The 22,444-nt window shown below is 42.3% G+C and overlaps 2 protein-coding genes across 3 annotated transcripts in view; both read right to left on the bottom strand.

Annotated features, from left to right (window-relative positions):
- Positions 1–22,444, bottom strand: part of DDX47 (DEAD-box helicase 47) — a 77,489-nt gene that overhangs the window by 24,297 nt on the left and 30,748 nt on the right. The gene's annotated exons all lie outside the window — the stretch shown is intronic.
- APOLD1 (apolipoprotein L domain containing 1) lies at positions 8,763–13,976 on the bottom strand. 2 transcript variants are annotated; one of them, XM_008522930.2, is made up of 3 exons: positions 13,715–13,778; positions 13,228–13,411; positions 8,763–12,392 (listed from the first exon to the last, which is right to left on the bottom strand). In XM_008522930.2, exon 3 carries the CDS (start codon positions 12,387–12,389, stop codon positions 11,676–11,678), a length of 714 nt encoding a protein of 237 aa, XP_008521152.2. In that variant the 5' UTR covers positions 12,390–12,392; positions 13,228–13,411; positions 13,715–13,778; the 3' UTR covers positions 8,763–11,675. The 2 variants fall into 2 exon arrangements, with proteins under 2 accessions (XP_008521152.2, XP_008521149.2); XM_008522927.2 differs by lacking the exon at positions 13,228–13,411 and having other exon boundaries at positions 13,715–13,976.

Genomic DNA, 22,444 nt, shown 5'->3' with positions numbered 1-22,444 from the left:
CTGGAGCGTCAATAACCTGTTAACTAGTTTTCTGCCTCCACTCTTACCTTTCAACATAGCAGCAAAGGGATTCTTTTAAAACATAAGTCTGATCAGATCATCCCTCTGCTCAAAACCTTTTGTTGACTTCCCATCTCACTCAGAGTAAGAGTCAAAGTCCTTACAGCAGTCTATAAGGCCCCTCATGTTCCAGCCCCAACACCTCTCTGAACTCATCTCCCACCACGCTCGCCATCACCCACTCCACTCCAGCCATGCTGAGCTTCTCCCTGTTCCTTAAACATGTCGGGCATGCTTCTGCCTTAGAGTCTTTGTCCCGTCTGTTCCCTCTGCTTGGCATGATCTTGCCTCAGATCCCCTCATGGATCTCTCCACACCAACTTCAGGTCTTCACTCAAATGTCACCTTGTCACTGAGGACTTGCAACCTCTTCCCGCCACCCCCCCCCCCCATCACTCTCTCCCTTGTCCTTGCTCTGTTTTTCTCCATGGCACTTGTCACCATATGGTAAGCAAAATAATGGCCCCAAAGATGTACACAACGTAGTCCCCAGAATCTGTGAACATGTTCTATTACTTGGCAAAGGGGAATTAGGTTGCAGATGGAATTAAGGTTGCTAATCAGCTGACCTTAAAATGGGGAGATGACCTTGGGTTTTCCGGGTGGGCCCAGTGTAATCACAAGGTCCTGAAAAGTGGAAGAGAAGGCGAAGAGGAGGTCAGAGTGATGCAACGGGAGAAGGACTCGACTCATCATTGCAGGCTTGGAAGAGGGAGAAGGAGGGTCAAGAGCCAAGGAACGCAGCAGCCTCTAGAAGGTGGCACAGGCAAGAAATAGAGTCTCCCCTAGAGCCTCCAGGAAGGATCACAGCCCTGCCAACTACTTTGTTGTAGCCCCGTGAGACCCATGTCAGACTTCTGACTGTAAGAAAAGAAATTTGTGTTGTTTTAAGCCACTAGGTTTGCAGTAATTTGTTACAGCAGCAATAGGAAACAAATACACACCATCTCACAAAGTAGATGCTTACTTATTTACTTACACCTGCATCCCCTATCATCACTAGAATACAAACTCCATGATGACCAAGATACTGGACTCTTTCATTCAGTACTCTGTGCTCAGTGTCTAGAAAAACACCTAGCATATAGTAGGCACTCAATAAACATTTTGTAGAATGACTAAATATCTGTGTGTCAGTAGGTGTGTCATGTGTATGGGAGGGGATGAAGAGAGGCGAGATAAAGCAGTAGGTGTGATGTAGAAAGGTCATGTGCTTGTATGTAAAAGAAGTAACAAACTAAATTGAGCTCCTGGAGATGGGTTATTACCCTAGGCCAGCACTGCTCCTCCCTGGTAAGGACAGAAGCAGCAGGGGTGTGGGGACAAGGTCCAACTTCACTGAGGTACACATGGGAAAAATCTCTCTTAATAGCTCCTGCTCGCCAAAGGTGATGGTGTCCTCCAGTCCTTTTCTGAGAGGTAAATGTGGGTTACCAACTTCACGAGAAAGCTTCCAGAACTGCTCATGCTGGACACATGGGAAATGGTACCCCAGATCACTCTGAAGTCTTCCCCTCTTTAGATAACACCCCTCACAAAGGAGATCACTCTGGGGAGGAAAGCTTTCAGAAGTCAGGAAGTTCATTGTCAGCATCATAGATTTATGATTCAGCTACAAAACCCGATGGCTTTAGCAAGGGACTTAGTGCTGACCTAGGGCGGGGCTGGAGGTTTTATGCCAACCTCACATGTTCAAGAGGCTGTGGGGGTGAGATACCAGCTTCAACAGAGAACTGCCTTTCCTCTCTGCTCCTGTTTCGCGCCATCAAAGGTCCTGCAAACAGTTTGCTTTGGTGGGTGTGATGGTCTGATTCTCCTCTCCAGGGCAGTCAAAACCACTAGGCCTGATAGATAAAGAAAATGTGGTAAACATGTACAATAGAATACTATTCAGCCATAAAAAAGAAGGAAATCTTGCCATTTGTGACAACATAGATGGACCTTGAAGGCATTATCCTAAATGAACTAACTCAGAGAAAAACAAATGCTGTATGATCTATCTTATATGTAGAATCTAAAAAAAACAAACTTATAGAAAAAGAAATCAGATTTGTGGTTACCAGAGGCAGAGGGATGGGGAGTGGGGGAATTGGATGGAGGTGGTCAAAAGGTACAAACTTCCAGTTATAAGATCAATAAGTCCTACGGGCCGGCCCTGGGTTGCCGAAACGGAGTGCGCGATCTTAACCACTCAGCCGTGGGGCTTCGCCAGTTCGGATCCTGGGTACAGACCCAGAGCCTCTCATCAAGCCATCCTGAGGCCACGTCCCACATAGCAGAACTAGAAGGGCCTACAACTAGAATATACAACTACATACTGGGGAGCTTTGGGGAGAAGAAGGGAAAAAAAAGATTGGCAACAGATGTTAGCTCAGGGCCAATCTTTAAAAAACGTTTTTTTAAAAAAAGATAAATAAGTCATGAGGATATAATGTGCAACATGATGACTATAGTTGACACTGCTGTATGGGATATTTGAAAGCTGCTAAGAGAGTAGATCCGAAAAGTTTTCATCACAGGAAAAAATCATTTTTTTCTCTTTTTTTTGGTATTTATACGACATGAATGCTATAAAGTTATTGTGCTAATCATTTCGCAATATATACACATCAAGTCATTAAGCTGTACACCTTAAACTTATATAATGCTGTATGTCAACTACATCTCAATAAAACCAAAAAAAAAAAAAAAACCACTAGTGCTGCAGCTTCATGGAGAATATCCACCGAGTGGTGGCCTGATCCAGCCTATTCCCGCTGCTCTCCCTCTGCTTTCCACCTTCCTCTGCTGCCCCAGGCTCCCCCTCCATGACCCTTGGACCTTTTCTTCCTGACTCAGCCCTTTCTCTACAGTTCCTAAAGTACATCATCGTTTTTTCATTAAAACCACAGACTTAAGTTCATCTTAGCCCTTCACAATATCACTCATCACAACACACTATTAAAATATAACAAACACCACGGGAACTCAGCAGCTCTCTGGGGTGTGTACTCAAATTCAGAGTCAGGTTTCAGGTAAGGTTACATTCCATTCGGTTGGAATAAGAGGAAAACTGTGATTTATGTAAATGAGTCAAGGATTGGAGCATAGCACCAATTTGAGCAGAAAGAACCCAGAATCAGGAAAACCAGTTTGAAAGTTGTTGCAGGTGTTAGGAGGTAAAAGCCTGGCTGTGTTGTGGCAGCAGTGGAATGGGTCAAACTGGGTGGGAGCAGCATTTAACAGGAAGGAATGCCTTGGCAAGGGTATATCAGAGAAAGAAGGATGGGGAAAACTTGGAGATGATGATGAGATTTCAAGGTAGGCAACTGGGATACTGATGTTGCCTTTGCTAGAGGTAGAAGGGTTGTGAAAGGGGTACAGTTTTGCAGAGAAGAAGGAGGCTATGTTTAGCTTTAGATGCGCTGAGAAGCATATCCATGAAGATAAAGAGTGCTTGTTCATTTGTTCATTGATTTAGCAAATGCTTATGGAGCATTTCCTGTGGTGGAAGCTGGAGAGACATTGTGGGTAGGCGTCATGATATCTGAGATATTGTTTCTGTCCTTAAAAACCTTGGGGCAGGCACAAATATCTCTAATAAAAGATAGCATGTGATAAGTCTGAATAAGAGACACAAATAAATTGCTCTTAGTTGTTCAGATAAGTCAAGACCACATCTGGCTAAAGTCAAAGTGTAGCACTCCAATGAGGAGAATAGGGTAGCAGGAAACAGCCAGGACTTTCTTTTCCTGCAACCAACAAATTCAAGTTGACCCAAGAGAATCCTTTAATGCTGGCTTCATCCATACCACCATCCAATCCAGGACTGGTGAAACACTGGGAACGGATGTGAAGGACTCAGTGAAGCACTGATCGAGGTGAGTGGGAACAGACTGGGTCTGAGGCTCAGGGAACACTACTTGAAGTTTAGGGATGGAAGGGAAAGAAAAACGATCAAGGGAGCTAAACAGAGAGACAAGTAAGAAAGGCTGATGTCACAGAATTCAAGAGAGAAGAGTGTTTTAAGAATCAGGTAGTCAACAATGTCAAATGCTACAGAGAAGTTAGAAAGAATGAAAGTCCAACAATTAACAGTATTTATTATACAAAAGCTCAGGGAACAATGTTAAAAAACAAATCATCCACAGACAAAGCATTATTATTTTGAATAGTTTTTGATACCTAAAGTCTTATTCCTACTCACACCTCCATAGCTACCATACTAAAATTGACTACACACACGGAACAAAAAGAAAACTGACAAGCAAGTTCAGTGATGGTTTCTATGGAATGACCCCAAGAAGTTTCATTTTCACAGCTTTTTATACAAGATCCGGAAAGGCCTGTTGAACCAGTAATTCCTTTATTCATGTCCGTGTGGTCTCTGTCGATACCTTCTGTGTCAGCACATCAGCAGTTAGCAAAAAGTTCTTATTAATCATGTCCTTCCATTCTCGATGTTTTGTTCACAAGAATCTTACTGTGTCTGGGGCCTCTGGGGCAACATTACAAAATATCTGTTCACAAGTTTTTATGATCCAAGCTGAAGTTTGATCATTTTCAAATCGCACCCACATTATTTTTTGCAAATAGTAACATTTGCAAAACTACATTTTAATTTCTTATTGATTAACCTAGTGGCATAAGATTACCCTGCCCATGGACAACTAATTTTCAACAGGGGAGCCAAGAACATACAATGGAGAAAGGAAAGTCTTTTCAATAAATGGTGTTGGGAAAACTGGACAGCCACATGCAAAAGAATGAAAGTAGACCATTATCTTACACCACACACAAACATCAACTCAAAATGGATTAAAGATTTGAATGTAGGATCTGAAACCATTAAACTTCTAGAAGAAAACATAAGCAGTATGCTCTTCAACATCGGTCTTAGCATTTTTTCAAATACTCTATCTGACTGGGCAAGGGAAACAATAGAAATAAACAAAATAAAATAAACAAATGGGACTACATCAAACTAAAAAGCTTCTGCACAGCAAAGGAAATCATCAACAAAACGAAAAGACAACCTAACAATTGGGAGAAGATATTTGCAAACCATATATCTGATAAAGGGTTAATATCAAAAATATACAAAGAACTCATACATCTCAACAACAAAAAAACTAACAACCCAATTAAAAAATGGGCAAAAGATCTGAACAGAGATTTCTCCAAAGAAGATATACAGATGGCCAACAGGCACATGAAAAGGTATTCAACATCTTTTAACTATGAGGGTAATGCAAATCAAAACTACAATGAGTTATCACCTCACTCCCATCAGAATGGCTATAATTTACAAGACAGGAAACAATTATTGTTGGAGAGGATGTAGAGAGAAGGGAACCCTTGTACATTGTTGGTGGGAGTGCAAACTGGTGCAGCCACTATGGAAAACAGTATGGATCTTCCTCAGAAAATTAAGAATAGATCTACCATATGATCCAGCTATTCCGCTGCTGGGTATTTATCCAAAGAACTTGAAAACTCAAAGGCATAAAGATACACGCACCCCTATGTTCATCGCAGCATTATTCACAACAGCCAAGACTTGGAAGCAACCTAGGTGCCCATCAAGGGACGAATGGATAGAGATGTGGTATATACACACAATGGAATACTACTCAGCCATAAGAAATGATGAAATCCGGCCATTTGTGACAACACAGATGGACCTTGAGGGTATTACGCTAAGTGAAATAAGTCAGAGGGAGAAAGTCAAATACTGTATGATCTCACTCATAAGTAGAAGATAAAACCGACAAACAAATACATAGCGACATGTAGCTAGATTGGACTAGTGGTTACTAGAGAGGAAAAGGGAAGGGAGGAGGTGAAAGGGGTGATTAGGTACATTTGTGTGGTGATGGATGGTAATTAGTCTTCTGGTGGTGAACATGATGTAATCTACACAGAATTCAAAATATATTATAATGTACACTTGAAACGTATATGATGTTATAAACCAATGTTACCACAATTAAAAAAAAAAAGATTTACCAGATTGTCAGTGCCATCAGATCTGGAACCCTGTCTGCATTGCTTACAATTGACAGCAGGTGGTTCAAGGGTGAGTACTCAATAAATGTTTTCTGGATGAATGAATGAATCCATCAGCTTATTGTTATTGATGTTGTCACTATTGTGAACTATTATTTTATGTCAGGAATGTATATTCAGAAGAGTTAAGAACATAACTCTGGCGTCAGGCTGGTAGATTAAAATCCTGGGGCACCTCTTGCTAGCTGTACAACCTCTCACTTCCTCACTTTCTTTATCTAAAAATATAGGGTAATTATAGTGTCCACCTCATAAGATTTCTGAAAGGTAAATATGATAATACACGTCAAACTATACATAGGACAATACCTAGTAAGTTTTCAATAAATGTTAGCAATGATTATTATTATCTTTATATATCCACATTTATTTTCTATATTTATTATCTAAATGTCATTTTACTTAAATCCTGAGAAAAGTATTGTTCTTCAATGAAATTTTGACATTGTAGTTTTCATAGCAAGGTTAGTTTCAATAAATATCTGCATGTCAACCAGGGAGCCTGGAAAAAAGAAGTTTTTAGCCTAAAAGAAAGATTTGAGGACTGGCCCAGTGGTGCAGCAGTTAAGTTCGCATGTTCCGCTTCAGTGGCCCTGGGTTTGCCAGTTCAGATCCTGGGTGCAGAACTATGCACCAATTGTCAAGCCATGCTGTGGCGGGCGTCCCACATATAAAGTAGAGGAGGATGGGCACAGATGTTAGCTCAGGGCCAGTCTTCCTCAGCAAAAAAGAGGAGGATTGGTGGCAGATGTTAGCTCAGGGCTAATCCTCCTCAAAAAAGAAAGAAAGAAAGATTTGAGACATCACTGCCCCTCCCTCCTCAACTCCATCTACACAAAAAGCTTCTCTCAAGTACAACTATTTTGGTAAATTTGACAGCTGTAGCCACACAAATGCTGAAACGAGCCAGGCTATGGCTGCTCCTGTGTGTTTGGGGGGCAGAGGCCTTGGCTGTGACTTGTTACTAAACTTCTGGGGCAAATCAGGCCACAGGCCTGCCTGCACTCCCACCCCTGGGGTCACACTGGAAATATAAAATGAGATTAAACCTCACCCCTCAGATGTAGCTTTGTGTAGACAAGCTTTACCTGTGCAGGCAAGACCACATTGAGGGCCTTCTCTCTACCACCGCGTGCTAACACCAATGAGGGTCAGTGGTGCTGAGGGTCTCCAATGTTCCTCCCTGGCACCTGGAGGGGTCTTACTTCATCAGCATGATTTCTCCTCTCCTAACAACTCCCTGGTTGCTAAGGAAGTATTTCCAGATCTTAGGGCTCACTCTCTGTCCTATTCCAGACCACAGCGGGGTTTACTGTCTCTCTTATAAGTTTGCCAGGAGCAAAAAGTAACATCCCAACCTCCTGTCAACTCACCAAGGAGAGATTTATTGCAATTAACTAAAAGAACACTTGTTATGACAGGAATACCATATGCTTCAGCAAAGATAGGATCCCAGCTTGTGGCTGACCTTTGCAAACAGTCAACGTCCTGCCAACACAGCCTTTTTTTGGTTGCACGGTCATTAATAGTGCAGCATCTGGGCCCAGAGATGTTTCCAAGGTGGAAACTCAGAGGCTGGCACTCGGATAGCGCGGTCACCTGCAGGGCTGTAGTTTTCAGCAGACTGCAGCAACCCCTACAGACTCTTTGTTTGGATTGCTGAACCCTCTACTCAATGTTCACCTTCCTTTTCTTCCTTACAAACAGAATCGTAGGTATATTGGGAGCAGCAAATTCTTCGTTAAAAGTACTATGTTTCCCAGCCTGCCTTGCATTGTCAAGATCAGTGACTTGCAAGGTGAAGTCCCCTGGAGATTTCTGGGAAAGTCTTGCCTTCCTAATATAGATGGTGCCCCTTGACCTCCCCTCCTCCCTCTCTCTAATGTTTAGGTTTTGTGAAGGCTAATTTGGCTGATTCTAGGCTTCCTTTCAATTACTTCCCAGGTTGGAATTATGTTCAAAGGTTTTGAAACTGCTGGAAGTCTGATTTCTAGATAATAAGAGAATTCCTGTATATGAGTTGATTACTTTTTAAAAATGGATGTAGACAATTTGATGCTGAATATTCTAAGTGAAAATGATTAAACATCTGCCCTTTTTCAAAGTTATTAATTCATACCTGGGCAAACATGAGATTAGGTAATTAATTACAGAAAGATCAAAAAGCTTGAGGAATGGGCAATTTATTTTAATAAAAGGAAAGAACTGATCTTGCTACAGTGGGAAAAAAATGTGGAATTCAAAAATTACTGCATTTAACTGTATCCCCATTTATCTCTGCACAATGGCTTTATCTCAATGTCTCGATTCCCTCTACTATGTTTTCCCGGCAAGGTATTGAATGAGAAATCTATCAAGTTGACTGATTGTCTGACATATCTGATCTAGAGTGGCTTTTACACCACTCTTCTCTCCCTTTTTTCTCCCAGTAAATACTTTTGATTTTGACATTTACCATATTAGAAATGACAGATGCCCGAGGGCAAAAGCATCAAAGCTAGTAGGATCAGAATGTTTGCTAAGGATCTTTTTTTCATAGAGTAGCATGTAGTTTTATTGAATCCTTGAAATGCAAAACCAAACGAATTCCTCTATCGTGAAAGAAAACAATCCAAATGACTGTAAACCCCAGAAACTAACAGGAGCACTTGAACTTTCAGTACAAACATATTTATTTTTCAAACTCGGACATTTTTCTGAAGTACTCTTGTAAACTAAATACCTCTCTCCCTTCTCCCCTTTACAACATACCATTTCAGTCTGTTTGTTTATAGAATGAAGGCCTTAAGGAAAAGCCTTATTCACATTCCCACAAAAGAAAGAAAGAAATATTTGTCTTTAGGATCCATTTAACTGCACTTGACTAAATCCTGGTAGAGGCTCCAATCTTTATAAGAGACACATAACAGGATGATCTTTCATCCTCAACAGATTCCTACTAATATAGCTAAACAGTTTATTACATTATTCAAATACATTTATTGAGCTCCTATTATGTGCAAAGTATTGTTCCAAAGTAGACACCGTTCCTTAGATGTAAAGTGGGCCACTGAAATGATAACTTCAGAAGTTTAGGACTTTGAAATACTCAAAATACCCTAAGGATAGGAAATGTTTATTCTGCCGGCTCCAAAAGTGTCCAGTTTATTTCTAGGGAACAGCTCAGGCATTGGAAGAAAATAATTCAAACTTAAGCCTTAATAAAAGATGAGTTAGGGAGTGGTTGTACCTTTACAACATAACACAAACAACAATGTGAAGTACATTCTGGTGATCTAAAATGCTAGCATCTGTGCAAGGTAGTCTAGGAAATGACACCAGTTTAAAAAGAAACCAGTACCAATTTCAGAATAAACCAGGATACAGATTGATTGCAATTTACAGGAAATATAAAAATATAGAAACACCAACTCCTCCCCATAGCACCGAAACTGTACTCCCTCAGACACACTGCCATCATTGTGAAGCAGGCGGGTAGACTGGGTCAATTTAAAACCTATTACATAATTAACCAGTACAGCCAAGTTTGTGTGTGTGTGGTCCCAAAGACTTTTCAACATATTTTTCAACATTACAATTGTAGGGATGGAAATTGAAGAAATTATAAGTATTTTTTTAGAGACAGCTTACAGATTTCTCACAGATCCCAAAATGCAAAGATGGCACATCACCACTGGAACACAAGTTATTTTGTCTATCATCCATAAGACAGAACTTCACAGGACATCAGGCTTCCGAGGTCTAAGTGTTTCCTTCACATGCCTCTAACTGGGTGTTTTCTCCTGAACTAAATAGGTCCTTTTCTCAGGTCAAGTGTTATCTGCTGGCAAAGTACCTTCAGGATAAATACACTTGCATCACTTCTACATTCCCCAGTCAAGCCTCCATTTATAGGCTTAAACTCCGCTCCAGGGCTCTCTATTCAAAACTTCCCACCTTTACCTAATGTGGGAAGGAGAGAGACATTCCAGGAGAGCTTTGCAATCTCCAGCCCACAGCCCGCCTCTGAAAGTCAAACTCAACCTCAGTTCCTGAAAAGAGCCTCAGTAGTCTCCCATTCAGAAACTTGCTAGTCCTATTATTTCCTAAATGTGGTGATTAAATAAAATTAAATGCAAATAATAAACATTAATTAAATAACAAACAAAATAAATTAAAAATTACATGGTCTGGCAGTTTTCAGAGAAAGTAACACAGGTCAATTTCAGGTTAAGTTCGCATTCCTTTCTGTACCAGTTTCTACAATGAGTGGGCAACACTGCCCTCTACAGGGTTGATTCCATTACATCCCTTAGTTTACATGGTGGGAAATGCCCAGGATGCACGGACTGGAGCGCACACACATTCTTTCTCTTACTTCTGGGACGCAGTCTGTCCTTAACCTTCTGTGAATGACTCTGAAGACCAGGGAGCCCCTAGAGAGGCCATGAGACTTCATGAAAGCTCATCAAGGGGATAGAAACTAACACCTGTTGCAGTGGTTTTCAAACCTTGGTAGGCATCAGAACCACCGGAAAGGCTTGTTTAAACACAGATTGCTGGGCCCCACCTCCAGAGTTTCTGATTCCAAAGAGTCAGGGGTTGAGTCCAAGAATTTGCTTTTCTAACAATTCCCAGGTGATGCTAATGTTGCCAGTCCAGGGGCCACTCTGTGAGCCAGACACTGTTCTAGGTGCTTTATCTCAGTGAATACCTCAAGGTCCCACAGTAGTGACCGCGGCTGTAATAAACCCAGGACTGTCTAACTCAAAAGCCATTGCTCTCTTCCCCGCTCTGTGATGTTAGTAAATGAAGCTGTTCTTCACTTCATCTTCCTTGGCCTCATCTTGCTGCAAGGCGGTGGGGTTTATATGACCAGTTAGCTGTTTCCCCTCTCAGAGGCCCTGGAGGTCTGGATATGAAGCCACCCAGGAAGGTCTGCTCCATCCCCAGGCTGGATCTGCAGGCAAGCTGAGAGGTGAGGGGACTGGCATGTCATCTGGAGGGGCCTCTCTTGGGTCTTGAACCCTCCTCCAAGTTCAGAGGGGGTCTGTTCGCTCTGGATTCTGGAATTCTTTTACTCAGAAACTCTGGAAGAGAGGTTTTACAGCTAGTGTCTCCTCTCACAGGCATTTTGAGGAACTCAAAGCCTAGTGGGGCTTGGAGAGGCCCAGAGGGTGGCCGTGTCTGCACCCTCTCCAGCCTCCACTCGGACCCCCGGCACAGGCACAGGGACCCCCCCCCCCCCAACCCCCAACAACAACTTCAAAACAGGAATTCCCAGCTGTATGAAGACTGAATGGTTTTGACGAAGGAAAAATCGTTTTCAGGCCACATATCCCACTAGGAACAGACAAGTAAAAAGTCCCTGGCAGTCAACCCCAGGGAGGACGTCACAGTGATGGGGAATGAAGGGCTGGGAGGACCCCCGCTTCAGCAACAGTTTTTCTCATCCTTTGCACTCAGCTCCTAACCCAACTTGGTGTTTTCCTGAGGGAGCTACAAATTTGGAGCATCCCATGGGGATGTTTTTGACCTCGGTCATAAGGGGGAAAGGATGTTCTCAGAAAAACAACCGTGCGGGCTGGTCAGCAGAGATCGAGGTCGTGGCCACGGCTGCTCTTCGTGCAGAGCTGGACGCTGGACTCCAGCTGCTCACTGAGTTCGTCCAGAGCCCCGGTGCAGGACTCCAGGCTCTCTGCCAGTTTCTGAATCTTGGCCCTCAGCACGGCCTGGCTAACTTTGGTGGCCCCCTCGGCCCGCCTGGGGATGAGGAAGCCACGTGAGCCGAAGAAGACGATGAAGTAGACAGAGTTGTACAGGGCGACGGAGGCGTTCCTCCCGCACTGGAGCAGCTGGCGGTCCCCGCGGCCCTGCCAGCGGCAGAAGAACTCGAGGCAGCTCAGGATCTCGCGCATCTGGTCCTGGCAGGTGGCCGCGATCTCCTGCACCCTCCGCAGCTCCCGGGAGTTGCAGAAGATCAGGGAGAGGTCGGACGTGATGGTGACGGCCCCTCCGGCGGTGGCCATCCCCAGCCCCACGGCCGAGGCCAGAAGCGAGACCCCCAGGGTGACCGGGCTCAGCGAGAGCCCCACGATGGCGGTGACGGCCCCCGCGGCGCTCAGGGAGCTGCCCGCCACGTTGGCCGCCAGGGAGCGCCGGCGGAGGCGCTCGAGGCGTCGGGCCACCTCGCGCAGGCGCAGCACCTGGCCGTGCAGCCGGCCGCGGCGGTCCAGCAGCAGCCCCTGGAAGCGGCGCAGCGCGTCGGCGCCCTGCAGCTCCCAAGCCGCCGGCCTCTCCATGCCCTGCGGGGACACAGACGCGCAGTTAGCCCAGAGACTCCGTGCCTGCAGGCTGCTCCGGCTCGGGGTTCCCATGTGCAAAAGTTAAACACAACAGCTACTGCCATGCATGGGGAAACGGGTCATTTTCCAGTGAGTCATGTGTCAAGTTCTCAAAAACCAGTTCTATAATCTGGGACAAGTCACACAAGTTCTCAGGACCTTAAATCCGCATATGCAAATAGGAATAATACTATCGTCCACTTCTCTCCCAGGGAACGCTAAGGATGGCCTTTATGAACTATTAAATAAGATGTAAGCTCAGTGAGCAGGGAATGATGGTATTAGAAGTCTGTTGCAAGACTGAGGTTTCTGCTCTATTGAAAGATAACAAGCAGTCTCTTTACAAGTAAGCGGTGCTTTACGAGTGATGGGTTGTACCACTTTACAAAGCCCTTTCATTACTTGAAGACGTGGATCCTAAGAGTTTTGCAATACAGTTTTTTTCTCTCTTAGGAGTGAAAAAAGCAAGTCAGCAAAAAATCAAAAATCAAAACTCAGATATTGTTTATCAAATGTAAGAAACGAATCTTTCTAAGTTAGATGCTTGCCTGAAGCAACTCTCTGTCTGTTATTATTCCAGGGTCTTATCTTAGAATCAAGCCTAAGATGTGGTTTGCGCACTTTATTCTAACTAGAGCTCATCAGGTCTTCAGAAATCCCACTCTTTGATGAGTGCTTAATTAAAACTAAATTACATTAAATTAATACCAGAATGTCTCTTTATTATGGAATTTTCATTAAAAAAAAAATAAGTAACAGTTGAATAAAGTTGTCACCAAAATTTTTAACGACTCACTGAGAGCTTCTTGTACCAAGTTGAACTGAAGCCAGTTGAAGATGACTAACAAAGAGAGAGAACTGCACATCCTGGGGTGAAAGCACATCCTTCCTAGTTTCCCACCTTCATATCCACTGGACTCCTCATTATTAGGAACTTCTTAAAAGTGGCAAATAAGCCACAGAAATAGAGCATTTCAATACTGCAAGACATCAGGGCAGAAATCATTATTCTCATCTGAAAGATGAGGAAACAGAAACACAGACATGTTCTAGAATCAGCTGATTCTTCAGAGCCCAGCCTAGAGTCCTGGTCTCCTGACTCCTTAATTTTACCTGCATGCCTCCATAATTCCACCCATCAGGGGTACATTTCCGGGTAAAGATACCTCTTAGCAAAAGGAGAAAAAGGCACTCGAAATATATAATGGACCAAGGATATAACCCTAGTATTACAAGCCCACTGGCCATTTTTCAGACAGTGTCCCTCCAGGCTCCCCACTTACCATTCACTTCTGGCTATCTCCAGGAAAGAAAAGACTGGGGCTGTTTCTGGATGAGCATGTTTTATAGTTCCAGAGAACCAATGACTGCCCTGGGAAAGCCTTGTCTTATTCTGAGAATTTGCCATTTCCTGTCCTGGCCCCTGCTGCCTTCATCCCGAAGGATGTGACATGGTGGAAAATGACCTGCCAGCCGCACAGCACATCCCGTATTTAGGAAATGAACATTGTGTGTTCGTTTTCCCCCAAACGCAGGAAAAGAACCACAAGTTCTTCCCCAACTTGAAACAAGTGCTGTCATTCTCCCAGGGGGCATGCCCTGCCTTTCCTCTCCTGAGAATAGCTAATGACGTTATCCAGGAGGACAACGAACCCACCCCAAGCTGACCAATTATAGTGTTTCTTGAGAGGCCACCACTACAAAATTATTTTTTAAAAAGAAAAAAGAGGGAGGGAACCCTCTTATGTCTGATATAGCGACTCATAGTGCACTTTGGTATTTTAAAAAGCTTTGTGAATCTGTGAGTGGTTGAAACATGCGCTCCATTCAGTGCGCAGCCTTAAGGCAAGGCCACACCCACAGGAAGTGCTGTGTGCAGTTTGGGGCATCTCCAGCTGTGGAGAAGATATTGGAGGTCTCCAAAAGGGCACACTGCAGGCCACATGCGTCAGAAAAATCAGCGGGGTCAGGCTGCACAAGGAGCTAATTATACACTTCCAACAGCAGCCAGGATTTGCCTTCCGGGTTTTCATTTGAAGTAGTTGTGGCCCATGCAATAGGTAAATGGAGGGATTCCAGCCCCAGGTTAGTGAAGCATGGGCTGAAGGGCAATTATCTGAATAATTCAGGAGAGAAAAACACGTGGAGCACCTCAGATGCTTTCTGGGGCATTCACATAGGCGGTTGGAGCTCAGCCTGGAAGCCTCCTACCAGAGGGCACCAAATACATCATCTGTTTTCTAACACTCTCATCTTCGGATAAGGGAGGCCAAACTGGTTTTTCATTTAAATGATTATTGTCTCAACTGTCTGGTTTATCTGGAAAGTATTAACAGCCATATCTTTCTGGAACACAATTAAATTCCCCACCTTTATAACACATCGTGTTTATCAACACAATGCCATGTGCTACTACTCACAGCCATGGTCCTTTCGAACCTGATTTTTCTGAATTTGGTCCATGTCCAAGTATTCTGGTTATAGTTCCTCAAAGGATAAATATAATCTTAGTCAAGATGCCTTCAGCATCTACCTGCGCTTTTGAGGTAAGAAGGGGGAAAATATCTTCCTCTGTCCCCAAAGACAGTCATTCCAAAGGAGATGTGTGCCAGAGTGAATCGGGGAGTGGGGGTGGGCAAGGAGGAACCATACACTGATTCCTCAGTTCCCAAAAGCTCCTCCAACTTCCCTGGACATTTCTTGTGTGTCTTGGGTTTAGATGAACACAATTAAATCTTTGTTTCATGGATGATGAATTTTGCTGGGATCCAGGGAGGGTCATCATCTTCAGAGCATCAGTAATCACAGCCCAGAACTAGGTTGAAGAAATAGAAGCTACTGGAGAATGGACAGCATGTGTACTGACCTCAGTCCATATCCTGGAATTTGCTTTTCTCTGTGTTGTAAACTCATTTTCTTCATATGTGTGTCTTTATGGAGCAAAAGGAATCCAGTCATTTGATAGTTCGGGCTAGTTGACATTTTACTGCCTGTAAAAACCTGGTACTTTGCATTACTTACAAGAATGGACACTTAAACACAACACTTTTGTCTCAGCATTTATTTACTTTCATATATTTAAGCACAATAAGAAACTTGAAGAAAAATTGAAGATATTTTGATGAAAACGTTTATGTGGGCAGTTCCCCCCCCAAAATCTGTGGACTCCATCCTCTAATTTCTATTCTAAATTGTTTTGGGAGCACTTGTAACATCACCCCAGAGAGACTACATTGAAACGGTGGCTGACTCTCAGATTAATCTTCAGATCTGTTAAACCCACGATGGAGTTAAACCATACCATTAGTAGTACTAGTTAATGGATTCTGAGTCCTGGAACCATAAGGAAATACAGTGTAGGAAAGAAGGGAGAAAGAGAGTTTTTTAAGCATAGGAATCTCCAGACTCCAACCCTGGAGGATCTAAATCAGGAATTGTGGAGTGGAGTCTGGGAAAATGTAGGTGCTTCTGCCCTGCAGCCAGGGTCGTGAACCACTGCTCTAGAAGCTGCGGATTTTCTGACCACTGGTTACATGGCAGCAGAAACAGTAGGGCTAGCAGACAGCAGCTTGTTAGTTAGGTGTTTATACAGATCAGTTATTAAGAATCCATTAGTTTTGGGCCCCTGGTTAAAACGAACACATTTTAAAGATAAGTGGCAATTATGCTCAGGGCCTCCCAGAGATCTAAAGAGGCCTGGGCCACCTCCATTTTTTGAGGGTCTCAGTGAATTCAGAAAATGAAGAAATTCTAACACAAGATACAAAAAATTGTGGTTTATTTCTTTTAATTGCAATGTAATATATTTTGCAATGTCAATATTTGGCTATTCACAGGATAATCGCATGATTTATAAGATATTAATTCACAGTGCAGTACAGTGGTAATGTGACTCAAGTTGAGAGTTATGATGATGACTTTTTCCTTTTCATCTTTATCAGTATTTCTCAGTGACTATACATAAAACCCGTTTTGGAGACAATATCAAAAGTACAAAATTGAGACAATTTGTGAATGTGAGGTTTAGGTCAAAGATCTTTCAGACTTTCCTTTGTAATGGGCCCTAAAATGTACAATTACCCAAATAAACAAAAGTTAAGTCAAAATGACAATATCCACCTGAGGATTTCTGCCCATGTTTTTTGTATATTTCCTGAGAATGTAAGTGCTCTAACACATAGTTAAGCTCTCAAAATTGCTTGGTGAATTAAACTAAAGAAAAGCATTTTGTCCTCTTAAAGAAATGTTGTTATTTTCATAATAATTAGATGCGAGTTGAACATTAAATTATCTCTTGGATTACACAACTGAGTAGGTAACAGAGGCCTTATTCTGCAGATGACTTTCAGGATATCTATGTTGCATGACATCTCGCCTATTATTGTCATAAGCTCATGGAACTGCATAGGAAAAAAAGACCCAGTGAACACTGAACCCCGGCCATTTTCATTTCTCCAAAGTGGCCTCTGATCTCTGTTAATGTACACACACATCTTTAACCACTGGTGTTTAAACACTGGTTTGTGTTCTTTTTTCCACTTAACGTTCCTGCAGATACACACTTCTCTATGTTGACACAGTCCTCACCTCCGTCATTTTTAATATCAATATAATAATCCCATTGTTTGCTTAGTCATTTCCCTATTAGACACTTGGATTGCTTCCAGTTCTTTTCACTATTATAACTAGAGTTGCCGGGAACATCTGTGTACATTTCACCCCTTTGGATTATTTCTTTGGAGAGCATTCACAAATGGGAAAAGACCTAGTGAAGGAGAATGAACATTTTCATAGTTTTTGTTACATGTCGCTATATTGCTTTCCAGCAGAACCACCTTATAATGCTGTTAGCTTTTTAGGAATCCCAGCTGAAGTCTCTGAGACAATTCAGTTTTCTTATATTAATGGTTAATTTGTTTGGTTTATTTCAGCTCCACGAACGTGTCTTGAATATCTGCTGTGTGCCAGACATCATGCTAGATGCGGAGGATGAAAAGCTAAATAATATACCTTCCCTGTCCTCCAGGAAATGGCAATCTATTGGAGAGAAAGACACAAAACAAATCATTTCAATTCAGTGTGGAAAGTGCCAGAGATGTATGCACTAAGGAAGCACAGAGAAAGTACATGCCTAGGAAGTTAGGGAAGACTTTCTGGAAGCACTGATGAGGAGCCGAACCTTGAGAGTTGACCAGAAGATATTTGGACAAATTTAGGAGGGAGGCGAGGGCAGGCTAAAGGAACAGAATGAACAAAGGCTTGGGAAGAGCAGTCAGGATGCTTCAGGCAGTCCGTATTGCTGAGTATAAAGTGGGATTGGGCTGAAAGAGGATGTAGGAGGCAAGTCATTATGGTTCTCAAATGCCATGTCGGGGAAGGGAGCCACTGAAGGCTTTTAATCTGTGGGCTTACAGGGTTAGATCAGACATTACTGACAATTGTGTGAAGGATAGTTTTCAGAGGTACACAGCTAAAAACCAGGAGATGAGCTAGAAGGCTATTGAAGTTATCTAGGATTTGGACAATGTTGGTAGAATGGAATGAAGAGGATAAAGTAAAATACATATTTTGGAAGCAAATTTGCAAATCATACTTAAAGCTTCTGTTCAGACATGGTACCCATCATATCCACTTACCTTTTATTGGTCAATCAAGTCACGTGGGCAAGCTAACATCAGACAGAGAAGTATACTCCTCCCATAGAGGGGGGCAAGAGGAAGAAATGCAAACCATCAGACTATCTACCAGAGGGCTTTCCTTGTAGAGGAGATACTCTAAGATGAACTGAGACACCACCAACCATCTCATATACTCTCTTCCTCCTCAGTTATTTCATTGGACTTGCAGTCTCCATGTGGATAGAAAAAGAATCTCACTCTGGCTGGTATAAGCAAACTACTGCTATGAGTCTGGGGGAAAATGGTAGAGAGTAGGAAAGGACCAAGGAGTTCTGGAGAACCAAGAAGGTGGAAGGAGAAGCTGTTCTGTAGTTGGCATAGCCTGATTGGATGCCACTGATGACCACTGCTCTTTCTTGTCCTTGCATCAGCTTAAGAATCAAAGTTCTCTCCCTGATTTCAAAATATACTACAAAGCCATAGTAACTAAAACAGCATGGTACTGGCACAAAAATAGACACACAGATCAATGGAACAGAATCGAGAGCCCAGAAATAAACCCACACATATATGGACAGCTAATTTTCGACAAGGGAGCCAAGAGCATACAATGGAGAAAGGAGAGTCTCCAATAAATGGTGTTGGGAAAAGCAGACAGCCATATGCAAAAGAATGAAACTGGACCACCATCTTACACCATGCAGAAAAATCAACTCAAAACGGATTAAAGACTTGAGTGTAAGACCTGAAACCATGAAACTTCTAGAAGAAAATGCAGGCAGCACGCTCTTTGAAATTGGTCTTAGCAGCATATTTTCAAAGTTCTAGGAGCAACCGCTGGGTTGGCTGAGCTGAGGTCAAGTGCCCATCCCCTGGCTGTACTGCCCAGGGAGAGGAATGGCCAATCGCCTTCAGCTTCCAAATGGAAGATGGTAACAGAAATTTACCCTCCCGCCAAGACTGCATAAAGTCAGGGAGAAGAAATTTCACACTCGGAAATTATTGTGGGGGTGGTGTATTAGGGAAAGGGAAATTGATGATTAGGGGAAACAAAAGAAAAAGAAAACATTCACAACAAACTTTTTAATCTAATCTGACCCACCTGGAGTTTATTATAGTGCATGGTGGGCGTTAAGCTAATCCTTCTCCAGACTGATCACTTTTATAAGATAGTAATATGCTTTTCTACAGATGTTTTCCTGTCATTGTCTTATATGGATTTTTTACCATTGTTTATATCTACTTCTAGAAATGCTATTCTTTTTCACTGATCACTTTATCTGTTTTTAATTCAACATAACAATTTTGAAAATCATTCCTTCATAATAGGATTTTTATTTTTAGAGAGAATCTATCAGCATTGCCCTTTTCTGGAAAAAAAATGTAATTTTCCTTGCTTATTGTTCTGGACAAATCTGACACTAGGAGCTCTTCAGTTGTCCCAGGCTCCCTAATGTGATCAACTGAAGCCGGTTTAATTTTGTCCCACTTCCTCCTTTTGCAGGTGTGCACACCTGCACAGAACACCTGGGATGATGTGGGTGAAACATACATTACATCATTAATATAGAAGTGTTTGCCCGTGGGCCCTATTGCAGCATAATTGCTTTACCACATGCCTTTTCCTCTGGTGCCAGAGAGACTGCAGCTGAGTTCACACCCTCCAGTAGCCATAAAGATTCTCTTATCTCCCAGGACGGTGGGGGAAACAATTACCTTTGTCTGTCCCTTTCCCAGGCTTAGTCATTAGCTCCCACGTCCTCAGACATATACAACAATCATTGCCACCCGGATTGTAACACCTGCCACTTTGTAAGTACAGAAGCATAATAAATGTTAAGTTGTCCCTCAACTTTTAGACAACTTGAATAGTTTCATTTTTAGCATGTCTCTTGTACCCAAGAGAATGTTGGATATTGGTTTTCTTTTTCAACTTTGCTGAAAGCCTATTTGTTGCAGAAGAATTCAGTCATTTCACGTTAAACACTATAAGTAAAGCAAGGATGTATCTTCCAACACTCTGAAAGTTGATTGTTCCTGCTCTAGTTATTTGCTTTTTTTAAATAAATGGTTTCTATAGTGAGTTTTCGACTCTGTTTGTTTTGCATTAGGTGAGAAAATAGCTTTTTATAATCCACTTTTTTCCCTAAAGATTTAGCACTTTAAACAGTATTTCTACCTTTACTATCTATGCTAAGGAAAAGTTTAAACTACCTTTGAAAAAAATTCTGTAAGGTAGACCTCTGCATGTAGAGTGAAAATACAGAGCTTCAGGCCTGAGTCTGCTGTTCCAGTGTGACTTTGGGCAAATCACTTAACCTCTCTGATCCTCAATTGCCTTTTCAGAGTTTCTTGATTAAATTAGAAAATGAATATGGAATCCTATTGAGACCTATAAAATGTGGTACAATAACTGGGCCAGCCCATGGCGTGGTAGTTAAGTCCAGCACACTCTGCCTCAGCAGTCCAGGTTTGCAGGTTCGGAGCCCAGGTGCAGACCCATGCCACCTATCATGCCATGTTGTGGCAGGGGACCCACATACAAAATAGAGGAAGATTGGCACAGATGTTGGGCTAATCTTCCTTAAGCAAAAAAAACAGGAAGATTGGCAACAGATGTTAGCTCAGAGTGAATCTCCTTCACCAAAAAAAAAAAAAAAATCTGGTACAAATGTTAGTTACTAGTAGCTTTTTTCAAGCCAGTGACTATTTGTGATTTCTGATTATCTGTAACCTTTTAAGTAGTTCAATATCTATACTTTAGTATTCTAATACTATATTATTTGATTTACCAACTGACTATATGTTATATCAGTATTTTACCTTTGCCTTTCTATGGCTCCTTCAGGAATATCTTTTTTATTTTTCATCTATGGAGAAATTCAAAAGTGATTTTTTTTTTTTTCCTGAGAAAGACGCACCCTGAGCTAACACCTGTTGCCAATCTCCCTCTCTTTTTTTTTTTCCCTTCCCAAAGCCCCAGTACATAGTTGTAGATTCTAGTTGGAGGTCCTTCTAGTTCTTCTACGTGAGCCACCGCCACTGCATGGCTACTGACAGACGAGTGGTGTGGTTCTGCACCTGGGAACTAAACCCGGGCTGCCAGAGCAGAGCATGCTGAACTTTAACCATGAGGCCATCAGGGCTGGCTCCAAAAGTGATTTTTAACTTATCATATGAATTTATAATTTCTCTGCCCTTTTTGTAACTGTAGAAGGTAGCTTGGGAACATATGCCTTACGCTTGGTCTAATACTATCTCTTTACCTCCTTCCAGAGGATTCCAGGATCTGTGTGGGTACCACATTCCATGATCCTCCTCCACTGACTACAGCCAATTGGACCAGAGGTGGACATCTGAACCAAACTTGGCCAATCAGATTCTTTCTCCTGAGATTTTGGAATTTGGACCTCGAGAGAGTTGAGTTAGTCTTCTCTGTGGCTGGAACTGAACTACGGAACCGAGGATCTGTGGGGCAGCTACCTTTTGCCATTATGGGCCCAAAGAGCAGAGAAAATTTGTTTGCTGAGAAAAATAAAGAGACAAGGACCTGAGAGGTGAATAGAAAGAGAATCTTAATTTTTATTTCTCGCCATCCTTCTGTTCCACAAGCCATCTGCACATCCTTGTTTTTTTAACTCCCCTTTTATTCCTTGAGTGATCTTGACTTGATTTCTGATCTTTGCAACAGAGAACCTTCACCAACACTGCAGCATATAAGATCTACTCTTTGACTTTAACGTTAAAAGAACTGACATAGATTTTTGGAGGTTTTTCTCACGCAGTGCCCATAAGTGAATTAACTGTTTAATAACCATTTAGGGGTTTCTCCTGCCTTTGTCTTCACCTTAGGTGAACAATGCTTTCTTTTCATGAAAAATATAGTCTATGTTTCTAACCACAAAAGAAATACTTCTTGCAACAAATTTATATAATAAAAAATGTAGAAAGTTAGAAATGAAAGTTTTCCCTCTCCGTCTGTTTTCACCCTCTAGAAGTAATACTAAGGCTTATAGTTTGCTGTGTGTTCTTACATAATATTTATGATTACACAAATATGTAGCCATGGTTTTCTTTTACAAAAATAGCATATTGTTGCATATATTGCTATGCAACTTTTTTCCCACTTAAAAGATACAGTATAAACATTGTGTTAGTCATTCTCTATCCCTATAAATCACTTTTGCCCTTTCTTTCTGGCCTGCTCTGTGCCCCAGCAGGCTGATCCCTACGGACCGCCTCACTCAGCTTCTGATGGGATTCAGCCAATGGGAGGCACCAGCAAGGGACCAGAGCATCAGAGGAAAGAAGTCAGTGTATTCCTTCTCTGCTTTCCCCGCTCCAGCTCTGTCTTTTGCAGTAGCTGTATCCCTCTTTGGCTATGGTTCCTCTGGG

The sequence above is a fragment of the Equus przewalskii genome, chromosome 5 (genome assembly GCF_037783145.1).
Source record: "Equus przewalskii isolate Varuska chromosome 5, EquPr2, whole genome shotgun sequence".
Lineage (NCBI taxonomy): Eukaryota > Metazoa > Chordata > Mammalia > Perissodactyla > Equidae > Equus > Equus przewalskii.
This window is presented reverse-complemented; position numbering and strand designations above follow the sequence as displayed.